Consider the following 13681-nt stretch of genomic DNA (forward strand, 5'->3'; position numbering starts at 1 on the left):
TGTTTTTTTTTTTATTTTATTTTTTTTTTTTTTTTTTTTGGTACCGGGATTGAACTCGGGTCCTTGCACTTGCAAAGGCAGGCCACCGAACTGTTGAGCTAAATCTTTGGCCCTTGGATTTTTTCTTTGAGACAGGGTCTCACTATGTAGTTGAGACTGACCTGGAACTCACTATGTAGCCTAGGCTGGTTTTGAACTCTTAGCAATCCTCCTGCCTCAGCCTCCCGAGTGCTGGGATTACAGGTGTGTACCACCACACCCAGTGTGTTTTCATTTTTTATGTTCTAGATTTTGCCTTGTTTTTTTGTCTTCCATATTTTTTTGTGTTGTTCCTAAGATGTATTACACACATACCCTTCAAAGGTTTAAATAGTACTTTTCCGTAGTTTGTAGCTATGTAGTTTAGGCAGGACTCTTAACTTGCAATATTCCTGCCTCATCCTCTCAAATGTTGAGATAGGTGTGTTCACTGTATCCACCATAAGAATATTTTTCAGGAAGCACTCTACCACGGAGCTACATCCTTGGCCAGTTTCCTGTCAGTAGGTTTTTGGGTTATTAAGAACAGCATTGCCAAGAACGCTTTTGCAAGTTTCTCTTGGGTATGTACCTAAGAGTGCGACTCCTAGGGTGTAGACTTTGTGAATGTACATCTTATAATGCAAAATTATTTTCCATAGTTTACCCATGTGTCTCACTAGCAACTTTTGGTATTGATAGATTTTATGTTTACCAGTAAAATGTGAAGTTTATCACTGTTGTCTTGGTTTGTATTTTTCTGAGTGTGTCTTATTCAGTGGCCTAATGTGTTTTCTACTTTTTGGCAATGAATGAGGTGGCAGAATTCAACTAGTTTTTCTGCTATCTTTGTGTAATATTGAGGATTGAGCCCAAGGAGTTCCAAGCTTTAAAAAATAATTTTTTTTAAGAGTACTGGGGAGGGAATTCAGGGATCTCTTATTACTGAGCTGCATTCCAGCCCCAACCCCCTTTTTAAAAATTTTGAGATAGTGTCCAGTCTGTCCTGAACCTAGTGATCCTCCTGCGTGGTACCATGCCAGGCCAGTTTCTCTATTGTCTTGATTCTTGTGAGGGTTTTGATGGGTAAAGGTCAGCATTTATGAGGTGTATTTCTGAGGTATCAGAGAACTGTCTGTTTTTCATAAATAACTAACCATTGTAGATATGACAAGCCAAGATGCCTTCCCTTGCTCTGTTGGAAATAGATGTGTTCCTTCCCTTTCTGTCATCTTGTAATTAGAAGTGCTTTCATTGCTGAGAGTCAAGTAATCTGTCCATACAACAAGAGTAAAAGTTTAAACTGGGTGAAGTGAGCCAGCTGTAATCCAGGTTAGGACAAGCCCAGAAGTTCAAGGCCAGCCTGGACAACATAGTGAAACCTTGTCTCAAAAGAAAAAAAAAGACAGCTGGCATAGTGCTACATACCTGTAATCCTAGCACTCTGGAGTAGGCTGAGGCAGGAGAATCACTGTGAATTCAGTGCCAGCCAGGGCTACATAGTGAGTTCAAGGTTAGCCTGAACTGCACAGTTAGACTGTCTCCAGGAGCAAAAAAAAGGCAAAGAAACCCTCAAATATTATTTATACTGAGTAAATCTCCTCATTATTGCCTTAGGCTGTTTTACTGTACACAGGGCCAGAAAACCCAGCCCTGCTGAGTTTGGGCATCAGTGTAATAAGGCAAAAGGATATTCTCACTGGCAGATTCAGTTCTCTACTGGACCAACACGACTGTTCACGATTCCCTTTCTTCATGCTTGATGTGTATGTAATGTTGGCCTGTCTACTTCTAGTAGAAGCAGTGTATTAGGGAGTTGGAATACCAGCTGAATTCCAGCTGCTTTGCTTTTGTTGTAACTGTAGGCAAATGAATTCTGATGTTTTTGTTTGTTTGTTTGTTTTTGATACCGGGGATTGAACTCGTGGGTCCTTGCATTTGCCAGTCAGGTGCGGAACCACTGAGCTAAATCCCCGGCCCTGAATTCTGATGTTTTAAAGCACTGTGTAAAGGAGGTGTGGCTGAAGGGTGCTAGATACTGGTGTAAAAGCACCAATTTCAGTACTCACTGGAGCAGGTTAATAATGCCTTGTCTATAAAATTGGGCAGTATTGGACCAAGCATGTAGCTCGGTGGTGCCACGCCAGCCTGGCAAGCACAAGGTCCTGAGTTCGATCCCCCCACTACAAAAAAAAATCAGGCAGTATTGTTTTGTCTGCCTCTTAAAACTGACCTAAGATGCATCTGAGAAAATGAATGAGACCAATAAAAGTGATTATCTGACAAGGATATTGAAAGGAAAACAGAAAAATACTGATCACGCGTAAATGAGCATTCTAGTTGCAGGAGACAGAAATGTAAATTTGCTTACGTAAAAGGATTCATTTATTTGCAAGATATTCAGTGTACTCATGAAATCCCAGAAATCCCAGAAAGAATTGAAATAGCTGACAATAAAAAAAAAAAAAAGAAGAAGAAGAAAAAAAAAAGAAACAGCTGAGCCTCAGAGGAAAGGGACATGGTTGTGTATCAGGCACCTCTAAAACCAGGGACTTAAAGGTCTTTGGGACTTGCTTTCTCACCTGGACTTTTTGGTTTTGGTTTTGGTTGTTGTTGTTGGTTTTTGTTTTGTTTTGTTTTGTTTTTTTTGGTACTGTATATCTAACTCAGGACCACTGAGCTAAATCCCTGGCCCTCACCTGGATTTTTCTGCCAGGCTAGGCTTTGTATTTTCTCTGGGAACATAGGCAGTAAGTATGTACAATACTTCTTTTCTTTTCGCTAAACTTCTAAACTCAGCTATGGAAGGGTAGAATGGTCTGAACAGGCTCAGCTGTCTACAGCCATGAGAGCTCTTAAGATTTTCATATCAGTGTTTCATCTAAAATTGGCCTAGGCAGAGACCCTGTCTGAGTAAGCGTAGGACAGGTGACATTTTAACCTAACCTGCTGTGGCAGAGGCAGGGTCCCCCTTCCGTAGTATGGCACATGGCATTCCCAAAGTTTCTGTGTGGCATGAGATGGCTTCTTGAGAATAGTGCTGTGTAGACAATATATAAAGTATGCTGTATGAGTTAATTGTCCCCTTGATTTTGATATGTGTGGTTGATCTGACCAGGTTTACATTTATGGTACAATGTGAATAGCTTGGAATGAGTTTCTGAGCAGTTTCAAATGTGTCTACTGGCTTCCCCCATTGAGGTTACCTTATTGCTCCATCCCTTTCTGCCTCTTCATAGCGGCTGAGGAGTTGACCAGTCCCAAAGGTGGACTCTTTAGCTGGGGGTGCCAAAGCTGAGTACCATTGAGTCTATGAGATGAGTGGTTAATGTTGATCATTCTGTTTGAATCTCTGTACCCCATCTGCATTTTTTAGAAAGTTCTAAATATGTAGAAATGTACATGTTCACTTTCTCTAGAATAAATATTGATACCTGGAGCCTGGCTCTGGGAAAGCCTTACACCTCTATAGTAAATATTAAGGGATGATTATAAAACTTGTGTGCTTATTTTTTTGTACCAGGGATCAAACTCAGGGCCTTGCACTTGTGAGGCAAGGAGCAGAAGCACTGAGCTAAGTCTCTGGCCCTTGAGATTATTTTTTATCGATTAACAACAGTAACATCAAGAGCTTCAATTTCAAGTGCTCCTGGTTTCCTTTTGGTAAAGTAAAAAGAAGAATCTGCTTGGAGTTGTGGTGGAGTCCTGTAATCCTGGCTGCTTGAGAGGCTGACATAGAATTGCAAGTTCAAGGCCAGTCTGGGCAATTTAGCAAGGGCCTTGTTTTAAGAAATCAAAAGGAAGACATGGGATTTAACTCAGTGGTGCCACCCTCCCCTGCCTTGAAAGAGGAAGGTCCTGAATTCTGTCCCTGTGGGTGGGTGGGATCTAATCAAGAAATCAAAAGGATTGGGTGTGTGGCTCAGTGACATATTGGTAGAGTGCCCTGGGTTTGACCCCCAGGACCACAGTGGGGGGAAAAAAACCAAACAAGAAAAAGCCTAGAGATAGGGTGGGGTCCCTGCTATGCTGAATATTTGGTTAGTCTGGCATAACTTATGGTATCTGATTTTGAGGAAGGTTTTACTTTTGCCACTATGGAATAAACAGAAGAGGTTTGGAATGCAGGTGATGTCTGAGCACTGAGGCATTGCATGACTTTTGCTATACCAGTTGAGGCCCTGTGGCCTGAGATGGGTGTGTGTTAGAGTACAGTTTGCCAGTATTTCCATTTCCACAGAAAGGGGCTGTGAATTAGATCTTGATAAGGTTCACTCAGTGAACCTTATCTGTTCCCCATCTCTACTAACCATTGACCTTTAGGGAGTTTCAGAATTCATCTTTGCAAGTCTGGATAACTGTGTGTAAGCATCGTGCAGCTGGGAAGGGGACATGTCTTTGCAAAGTGCCCAGTGCCATTAGAGCACCCTTTATTAATCAAACTTGTTCAGACCTTCTGTTTGGGAGATTAGTATATGCGGGAGCATTGGCTTTCAAATGATCAAAGGTGGAAAAAAGCCTTGAAGAACTTTTCAGAGGTGGTTTTGAGCTTTTGGTGTGGGCTAGCACCTGCAGATGTGAAAATACCAGAAAACAGGAAAAACAAGTTGGACCACTTAGTGTTGAGAACATGGTATTGTACCTGGACACTGGCAGGTGAGATGGGCTGCTTGTAAAACTGGAGATGAAACTTTGAGATTAACCTGCTCCTCCCTCCAGGAAAAGTTTGGGAGTTTGAGCCCGGGCTGGGCAACTCAGAGACTTAGACCCTACCTCAGAATTTAAAAAGACTGGAGACCTATAGGTCGGTACAAAGGCCCTGGCTTCAATCCTCATTACCACTATAAACCAGATCCATGCATACTTACAAACAGCAACAATGGGTACCTCAGAGTGTGTGGGAATTCTAAGGTGATTGTTATGCCAGAAGGTGCAGGATTTTCCTCAGTGGACCAGGATTCATATTTCCTCTGCCACTTCACATCCTGTGTGACCTTGATCAGGTTTACCTTAGCGGCTCCATTTCCTCCTCAGAAACTACTGATAATCCTATCTCATGGGGTGGCAGTGATGAATAAACATGGTCAGGCTCTGCCTGGCACGTGATAGATACTCAGTGATGAACTTAACTTTCCTTGGAAGCAGATGACTTCACACTGTTAAACTGGCTGGATGTGTGGCTTTTGCACTTGGAGTGAAGGCAGGATGGAAGAGGGAGGCTGGAGAATGGTATTACTGCACTGTTACGCCTTCACTATTCTGAATGACAGAACGCTGATGAAATGTTTCCCCCTCGTTCAAAGTGACCTAAAACATTCTCTACCTTTGTGCTCCCTTGACTCAGCGGGTGGGGTGGGGAGCAGAGCTCCACCTTGGTCCCAGCTAAGGAGAGAGCTGCTCTGAAGAGGGGCTGTCCTTTGTTTTCCTTCTGGCTTCCCACAGGGATTTAGAATATTTTTTTAATCAACTGTTCATGGAAGAGGGTTTTTCCCCCACACTTCATAATCAGAACCACTCTAATGAGCATAATTATATTTTTGTTTTTTGGTACCGGTATTGAGCTCGGGTCCTTGCGCTTGCAAGGCAGGCCACCGAACTGCTGAGCTAAATCCCCAGCCCAGCATAATTATATTTTGAGTAAAAATTTTTCATCGTAATTACCTCTTGTGTACATCTTTTGGAATCTTTTCAATTTCAGAAACAGTTCCCTTAATTATTAGTACTGTTTAAATGGGCTCTGTGTGGGTGCTTGTCCTTTTTAAATTTAACCTCAGTAGTGAGTCTGAGGTATATTTTTTCCTCTGTGGCTTCAGCATTTTTGTCTTTCTGCTGCCTTTGTAAAGTCTAAATGTGGGATGGGGATCTGGGGATCAGCTCTCAAAGAGGGAGGCAGGTGGGCTGCCCCTGGTGGGGGCCCCTGGAGCCCTTTCCCTCTTGAGACTGCACCCCCCACAAGTTTCTGCCTCCTCTTTGTTTTATTCTGTTCTTTAAGACAAGGTCTCCTTATGTAGTGCTAACTCACTGTGTAGCTCATGCTGGCCTCGAATTTTCAGTGATCCTCCTATCTCTCGAGTGTGGGAATTACAGGTATGCACCATAACGCCCAGCTCCTTTGCTCTTCTCTTTTTCGTGAACTTTAGCTCTGCCATCCAGTTTTGTTGGCTGGGATCCTATCAATAATAACAGCGAAACTCAGAAATGCCTTATCTCTTTGTAGGAAATCCAGGTTGGGGACTCCTTGTATAAATTACTAATACCTAGTCAGTCAATCCCCACAGGTCTCCCCCCATTTCCTTCTACTGACCTTCAAAAGCAGCAGAACTGGGTTTATATTATATTGTGTTGAATATGCAGATTGGTGAAAAGATGGAGAATGAAGCAGAAGAGAGAAAAGATATTTTCTTAGTTTGGGGGGAGAAAGGGAAAGGAAAGCCTTAAAGTGAAAAAAAAAAAAAAAAAAAAACCTTTTTCCTTGTGTGTGGGTTTTTTGTTTTGTTTTGTTTTGTTTTTGAGGCAGGGTCTCATCTATGTAGTTCAAGCTGACACTGAACTCACTGTGTAGCCCAGGCTGGCCTCAAACTCTCCGCAATCCTCCTGCCTCAGCCTCTCCTATGCTAGGATTACAGGCATGCGCCACCATACCCAGCTTCTTGTTTTATAAATATATTTTGCTTCTGCTTCTAAACTTTTAAGGATTCTCAAGATCAAGGCTGTTGCTTATTCATCTTAGAGTCTGCTGTCATAGTTGGGTGGTGCTTTTAAAAACACAGACTGCTGGGCTGGGAATTTAGCTCAGTGGTTCCTGCCACCTGCCTCACAAATGCAAGGTCCTGAGTTCAATCTTCAGTACCAAAAAAAAAAATATATATATATATATATATATATAAAATGCTTCACAAATTTGGGTGTCACCCTTGTACACGGGCTCTGGTAATCTCTGTGTTGTTCTAGTTTTTTTATTCATGCTGCTGAACTTTTTATGCCTGTGTATTAAAAAGGCTTAAATATAAAAGATCTCTGCTGGAGGGTGGGACTTGTGATCAAGCTTTTCCAGTTCTGCTAACACTGAAATAAATAAAGGCCAACTCAGAACAGCTCATTGATGAGACATTTGGGGTATGCAGTATAGAAATAGAACAGTAATCAGAACATTTTTGCTGAAAACTCTGGACTCCTGATCTGTGTGAGCTACTGGGCTGGGCTTTGGAAACTCAAAAAGTAAAGGAAGAAACTGCCCATGTTACCTTGTTTTTAGTAGGTCTAAGTCCTTGGGAAAGTTGTTGAGTTCCTCCAGTCACAGCTTCCTCATTTTTGAAAAAGGAGTAATACTTGCCTGTAAAGTTGTTCCTATTAAATGACCCGTCAGTTCAGTATTGTAAGCAGTCATGGAGATGGCTTAAGAATATTACATTTAGCCAGAGATTTAGCTCAGTGGTTCCACCTCCTGCCTCGTAAGCACAAGGACCCGAGTTCAATCCCTGGTACCAAAAAAAGGAAATAAAAAGAATATTACATTGGGCCCAGGTATTTAACTTAGTGTTGCTCTGCCTGCCTTCCAGGCGCAAGGTCCTGAGTGTATCTCTGGTACCCCCCCAAAAGACTAGTACATTGTCTGCTAAGGTTAGAGATAAGTGATAGAGCCAGTGCTGTGAGTAAGCAGTTGCTGGGCAACACTAGAACTGCACTGGTTTGTGGGCATAGGTGTGGAGTGCTAGGGAGGACAAGTTGCTGGTCTCCCAGCAGGGATTTGAAAAGAAGGTCCCTAGGAGGTTGTAACTCTTGAACCAAGAGTTGAAGCCCAGTGAAGGATTAGCTGGCAAAGAAAGGAGGAAGAGCTACTCCAGGCTGTGAAAGGGCCCCTGCTGAAGTCACAGCTGGAGGGGAAGGGGCAACTGGAGAAGTGTAAAGTGGGCTTTTAAGAAAAGGAAGTCTTTTCAGATTCTGAGGAGGCCTCTTTGGTTTTGTGAGGATTTGCCGGTGGAGCTTGGTGTTGTGTTCTGTGAGCCAAGAATGGTTCCACCCAGTCCCCACTGTGGTGAGATCTAGGTACACTCCCTGGAAACCCACCCACTGTTTTCCAAGCTGCTGCCAAATTCCAACTTCTGAGGAAAAATGATCCCATTCCTTTCCAACTCAGTGTTAAACAGTCAAGAAAATACCTCTGTGCACTCTGAGGCTGAGTAAATATCTTCAGACTTGTGTCATTGCAGTGCTAGGAACAGTGCTTGCTAGATTTTGATGATGTGAGAATGGAAACCAAAGTATAAAGCGTGTATTGGAGGGAAGTGACACTGTACCTAACAATATTGTCTGAACACAAAATGATTCAATTATAATTCTGCTGTCACCTGCAAATTATTTTTAAAAATTTTTTGATCAGATCAAATGGCCTTTATTCTTGCATCTTAGGACTTTTTACAGTGTTCAGAAAGCACTGTGGTAAGTGAGGTATCATCATGTCCATTATTCATTATAACAGCTTCATGTAGTGGATTGTTTCCCCCACTTTATGCAGGTAAGGAGGCCAAGCCTTTCAAGAGCTTGTAGGTAGCAGATCAGGGGTGAGGCGAGGCAGCTATTAGGACCAAGCTAAAGTGTCCTGCCTTCCCTTACTTTGAAAAATTCCACTTTTCCACATAAGTAATTTGTAGGATTATTTTGGTTTCCCCCCTATACCTTGTTTCTATTCCTTTATGCAAAAACAGTTAAATGATTTATCTTGGATTAGCACTTGTTTTGGGGTTTTTGGTCTCCCTGCCATTTAAAAAAATTAATTCCCTAGTAATAAGTGATAGAATAAAGTGTTTTCAGTGAAATTTAAGAATGGCTGGAGCCGGGGATTTAGCTTATTGGTGCTGCCGCCTGCCTTGCAAGTGCAAGGTTAAAGTTACCTCATAGGAATGGCTGGCATGGTGGTGCATAACCTGTAATGCCAGCTACTTGGAGGTTGAGACAAGAGGCTACAAGTTCAAAGCCAGTCTGGGCAACTTGGCAAATACCCTATGTTAAAATAAAACTTTATTTTTTTGTAGTACCGGGGATCAAACTCGGGTCCTGTGCTTGCAAGGCAGGCAGCAGAACCACTGAGCCAAACCCCCAGCCCAAAATAAAACTTTAAAAGGAATAGGTGTGCAGCTTAGTGGTAGAGTGCTTTTCTAGCATTCTCAAAGGCCCTGGGTTCAGTCTCTAGTATTGCAAAAAAGAAATATGAATGTGTGTGTGTTTTTTTGTTTTTTTGTTTTTTGTTTTTTTTTACAACACGAGAATTGAATCCAGGGCCTTCACACACTGCAGGAATGCATTAATTAGTTAATGGACTTGGGAATTTAACCCAAGCCCTTCACAGTGAGCTATATCCCTAGCCCTTTATTTTTTTCTTCTGAAGAAGGTAAATGTTCCATATTAACACATTATCCCTAATGAATTTATTTATGTATTTATTTATTTTGCAACATTAGGGACTGAACCCACGGCTTGCACATACAAGGCCAGTGCTTTATCCTGGAGCTCCACCCCTAACCAAATATGACTGAATTATGCTTCTGAAGGACAGAAGCACACATCAAATGGAGTAAGAAGAAGTAAAAGGGAAAGGGAGCAGTGTTGTGCTCTGGTATGTAGGCTATGAATAGTATGGCCAATTGAGTGTAGGTTAGGGTTACGGAGAATGAAAAAAATCCCTTCTTAAGAGAGCTGTAGCAGAGATGAATTTGAGCTCCTTAATTTTTTTCTGTATTTTTAGCATTTCTTGCCCAGGGATGAGTGGATTAAAAAGCAATGTCTTTTGTTCTAGATTAGTGATTTTCTAATTGTGGTACCAGGCAGTAGCAGCAGAGTTTGAGAGCATTTGTGAGAAATGAAAGTTTTGCCACTGTAGTGATATGTGTCTGTCATCTATAATCCTATTTCTAGGGAGGTTGAAGCAAGAGGAGGACAAGGGCAGTTCAAGGACAGTCTGAGCTGAGTAGTGTGGGGAGACCTTGGAGTGGTGGTGGGGCCTCGCCTCTGTACTATTCCACACCTGTTTCATATTGAATCCTGCATTCCGTCTTTCCTACCATGATGGGGGAGACAGTTAAGTGGGTAGTTATTCCACCTAATTACATTAGGATGAGAATCAAGTGAGATTTTTTTTCCTACTTGATGATAGATTCTGGTCTTGTAAAACTAGCAGTAGCACTGTTTCTGTGCTTGAAAGAAATACTGATTTGAGCGGGGCGTGGTGGCGCACCCCTGTAATCTCAGCACTCGGGAGGCTGAGGCAGGAGGATCACTGTGAGTTTGAGACCAGCCTGGGCTACATAGTGAGTTCCAGGTCAATCTCAACTACATAGTGAAACCTTGTCTCCAAAAACAAAAACAAAAAAAACAAAAAACAAAAAAAAATTGATTTGACTCTTAACACTAATAATAAAAAAGTAGTCATTGGGCCGGGATTTAGCTTAGTGGTTCTGCCACTTGGCGCAAGGTCCTGAGTTCAATCCGTGGTACCAAAAAAACCTCCAAAAAGTTAATAGTAAATTATCAGTTAATAGTATTTAATGAGCCACATGAATATTTGGTTTTATATGAGGTATGCTTCCATTTCCTTCCCCTTTAAATTACAGGGTATATAATACTAATTGTCTCTTGCGGCTATTTTTCTTTTTTGGTTTTTTTAGGTTAAAAACGTGTCTGCAGGCACACAAGACATGCCTTCACCCCCTTCTGACTATGTGGAGAGAGTTGACAGTTCCATGGCATACTCTACCAATGGTAAAGTGAACGGCAAGCAGGTCTATGCAGAATCTTCCTATAAGTCAATACCTTTGTAAGTAGCAGCTCCTTCACTTTGATAGAATGAATCAGAAAATGAGTATTTGCATCTGTAAAATCAGTTGTTAGCTAGTGTAGTGGTGCATACCTGTAATTCCAGCTACTTGGGAAACTGAGGCAGGAAGATCTCAAGTTTGAGGCCAACCTCAAGAAGACCCTGTCTCAAAAAGGGATGGGGATGTAACTCAGTGTTTCCTGCATTCAGTCTCCAGTATGTAGGGGTAGAGGGATGGGGAATCAACTGTTTCATGCCATTCTCTTTTTAAAAATATATATCTAATAGAGCCAGGTGTGGTGGCTCATTCCTGTAACCCCAGCACTTGGGAGGCTGAGGCAGGAGGATTGCCATGAGTTCTAGGCCAACCTAGCCTAGATAGAGTTGAAGGCGAGCCTGAAGTACATAATCTCAGGTAATTTATACAACCATTTTTTTTTTTTTTTTTTTGGTATCATGAATCAAACTCAGAACCTTGGGCTTGTTAGGCAGGCTAAGTACCACAGAGTAAATCCCTACCCCTTAAAGTACACAACAAGACTGTCTCAAAAAAACAGAAAACTACCAGTACCCACAAAATGTGGACTCTGATCTATCTATACTTATGGTTTGGAGGGATACATTAGTAGTAAGTACCATGGTTCACAGACTTAATTGTTTCCACAATTCTGGTTAGAAACTGAATTGGTCATAAACCGAATCAAATTCAGTAGTTAGGTTCAGTGTTGACCTTAATGGGGACATTTGATTTGGTTCACAGTTCAGGACTGATACAGTTTGCAACCAGAATTATGGAAAGAATTGTTTGTAAACCTAGGTACCACTGTGGGAGGGGGTGTGTGTTTACTTTGTTGATAGAGGCCTAGGGTTACTTGGAAGACCAGGATCCAGGACGAGAAGGGTGGGAGTCTTTTCCGTGTTTAATTGAAAATGTGGCCTTTCACTTGCTGATTTAATTAAAAGACTTGATGGCGGGAGAGTTAGCTCAGTGGTTCTGCTTCCTGCCTTGCAAGCGTGAGGACTTGAGTTCGAACCCCAGTACAAAAAAAAAAAAAAAAGACTGGATTGTGGTCTTTCACTATAAAAATGTAGTTCTGTGTGCTCCCTTTACTATTTCTGGTTTTGAAGATTTGGTGAGGGTAGAAGAAACTTACTGGAACAATTAATTGTGGTTTTCAGTCTCTCTTACCTATAATTATTAGGTTTTAATGAATAGAATGGAAAAGATTGCATGTTGATTAACACTATCCCCATAAATAGCTATTAAACTAGAAAAAAAAATTTTTTTGTACCAGGGATTGAACTCAGGACTTTGCTTTTGTGAGGCAGGCAGCGGCACCACTGAGCTAAATTCCCAACCCTTAAACTAGAAAATTTCATGTCAGTTCTAGAATTTTGATGTATGAGTCCATTTTTCATTGTTGTAACAAAATACCTGAGGTGGGGCTATGGATGTAGTTCAGCAGCATAGCAAGGCCCTGAGTTCAATTCCCAGTACCCAAAACAAACAACAACAAGAAAACAAATACCTGAGGCAGGACAGCTTTATAAAGAAAGGAGGTTTATTAGCTCACATCTCTAGAAATTCAAGGGGATGGATTGGCATCAGCTCAGCTTTGGTGAAGACCTCTTGACAAGTAATGAGGCCATCACAGTGTCAGGGACACATGTGAAAGGAGAGAGCACACAGAACTGGAAGCCAGAGAGTGATTCACAGGTTGGGCTTGCTCTGTAAAAACTGGATCCCCTTCCAAGGGCAGCACCAGTAGTGTTTACAGACCTCCCACAAGGCTCTACCGTTTTTTTGTTTTTTTGTTTTTTTTTTGGTACCAGGGATCAAACTCAGGTCCTTGCACCTATGAAACAGGCGCTGAAACCACAGTATTAAATCCCCAGCCCTAAGGCTCTACCTCTTAAAGGTCTACACCACTACTCACCATTGCCACACTCAGGACCAAGCCTTCAACACATGCACACTTTTAACCACATCCAAATCATAGCATGGTACCTCGTTTACTGGGGCAGGTCCTCCACATTACAGGGGTGTGTGTGTGTTGCGGGGAAGATACCGCACAGTGAGAGTGTACTGTTTTCTCCAACAAACCTACCTGCTCCCACCCTGAGGTGTAACCACTGTTTTGATATCTGTCGCCATCCATTAGTCTGATGTTGAACTATGTACAGTGGCCTATGCTAATTACTCTCCTGTTGTGGTTCCTTTTGCTTATTGAAATGTTTGAAGTCTTAGAATTTCAAGGAAGTGTGCTAGTTAGAATTCATTCTGTTCCAGGAGGCAGCAGAATTTATTAAGTTTATAAATCAAGTAGTCAAATGTTGCTACAGTGTAGTCTTCAAGGCAGGCTGACTCCGGGGTGTCAAATGATGCCATTATTTGGTAGCAGTAATCTGGTAAGATGATCTGGTAGGACATTTAGGCAAGTTATTTGAATTATAGAAACCCAATTTAAGCTAGTTTAAGCAAAAAGATAAATGTATTGGTTCCCATGAAGTCCAAGAATGCAGTTAATGGGCTGGGGATTTAGCTTAGTGGCATTGTGCCTGCCTCACAAGCATAAGGTCCTGAGTTCAATTCTCAGTACCAAACAACAACAAAAAGAATGCAGCTAAAATGGTGCCAGGTACCATAGCAGCAACAGAACTTTGGTTTTCTGGATATTATTCTTGATATTATTCTTTTCTTTGTTTCTTTTTGTTTTGTTTTGTTTTTTTAATGGAATGTGCTGAATGTCTATAATTTTGTTCAGATGACTGCAGAACCTGGAAAAGCTGTTGCTACTATCGATGCATTACATACTGCTATTATTAGTCTTTTTATATAAATATAAATATATA

General features: G+C 41.6%; 1 protein-coding gene and 1 pseudogene across 2 annotated transcripts in view; one reads left to right on the plus strand and one right to left on the minus strand.

The window, feature by feature from the left end:
• The window catches only part of Ocln (occludin), a 44547-nt gene that overhangs the window by 19272 nt on the left and 11594 nt on the right, over positions 1-13681 (plus strand). For both annotated transcript variants that reach the window (XM_010637313.3, XM_010637314.3), the window contains one exon: positions 10680-10828. In XM_010637313.3, the coding sequence (XP_010635615.1) occupies positions 10680-10828 (149 nt within the window). The remainder of the gene's footprint in view (positions 1-10679; positions 10829-13681) is intronic.
• Positions 6896-6994, minus strand: LOC117285586 (annotated as a pseudogene).

The sequence above is a fragment of the Fukomys damarensis genome, unplaced genomic scaffold (genome assembly GCF_012274545.1).
Source record: "Fukomys damarensis isolate Sample0158 unplaced genomic scaffold, DMR_v1.0_HiC HiC_scaffold_1, whole genome shotgun sequence".
NCBI lineage: Eukaryota > Metazoa > Chordata > Mammalia > Rodentia > Bathyergidae > Fukomys > Fukomys damarensis.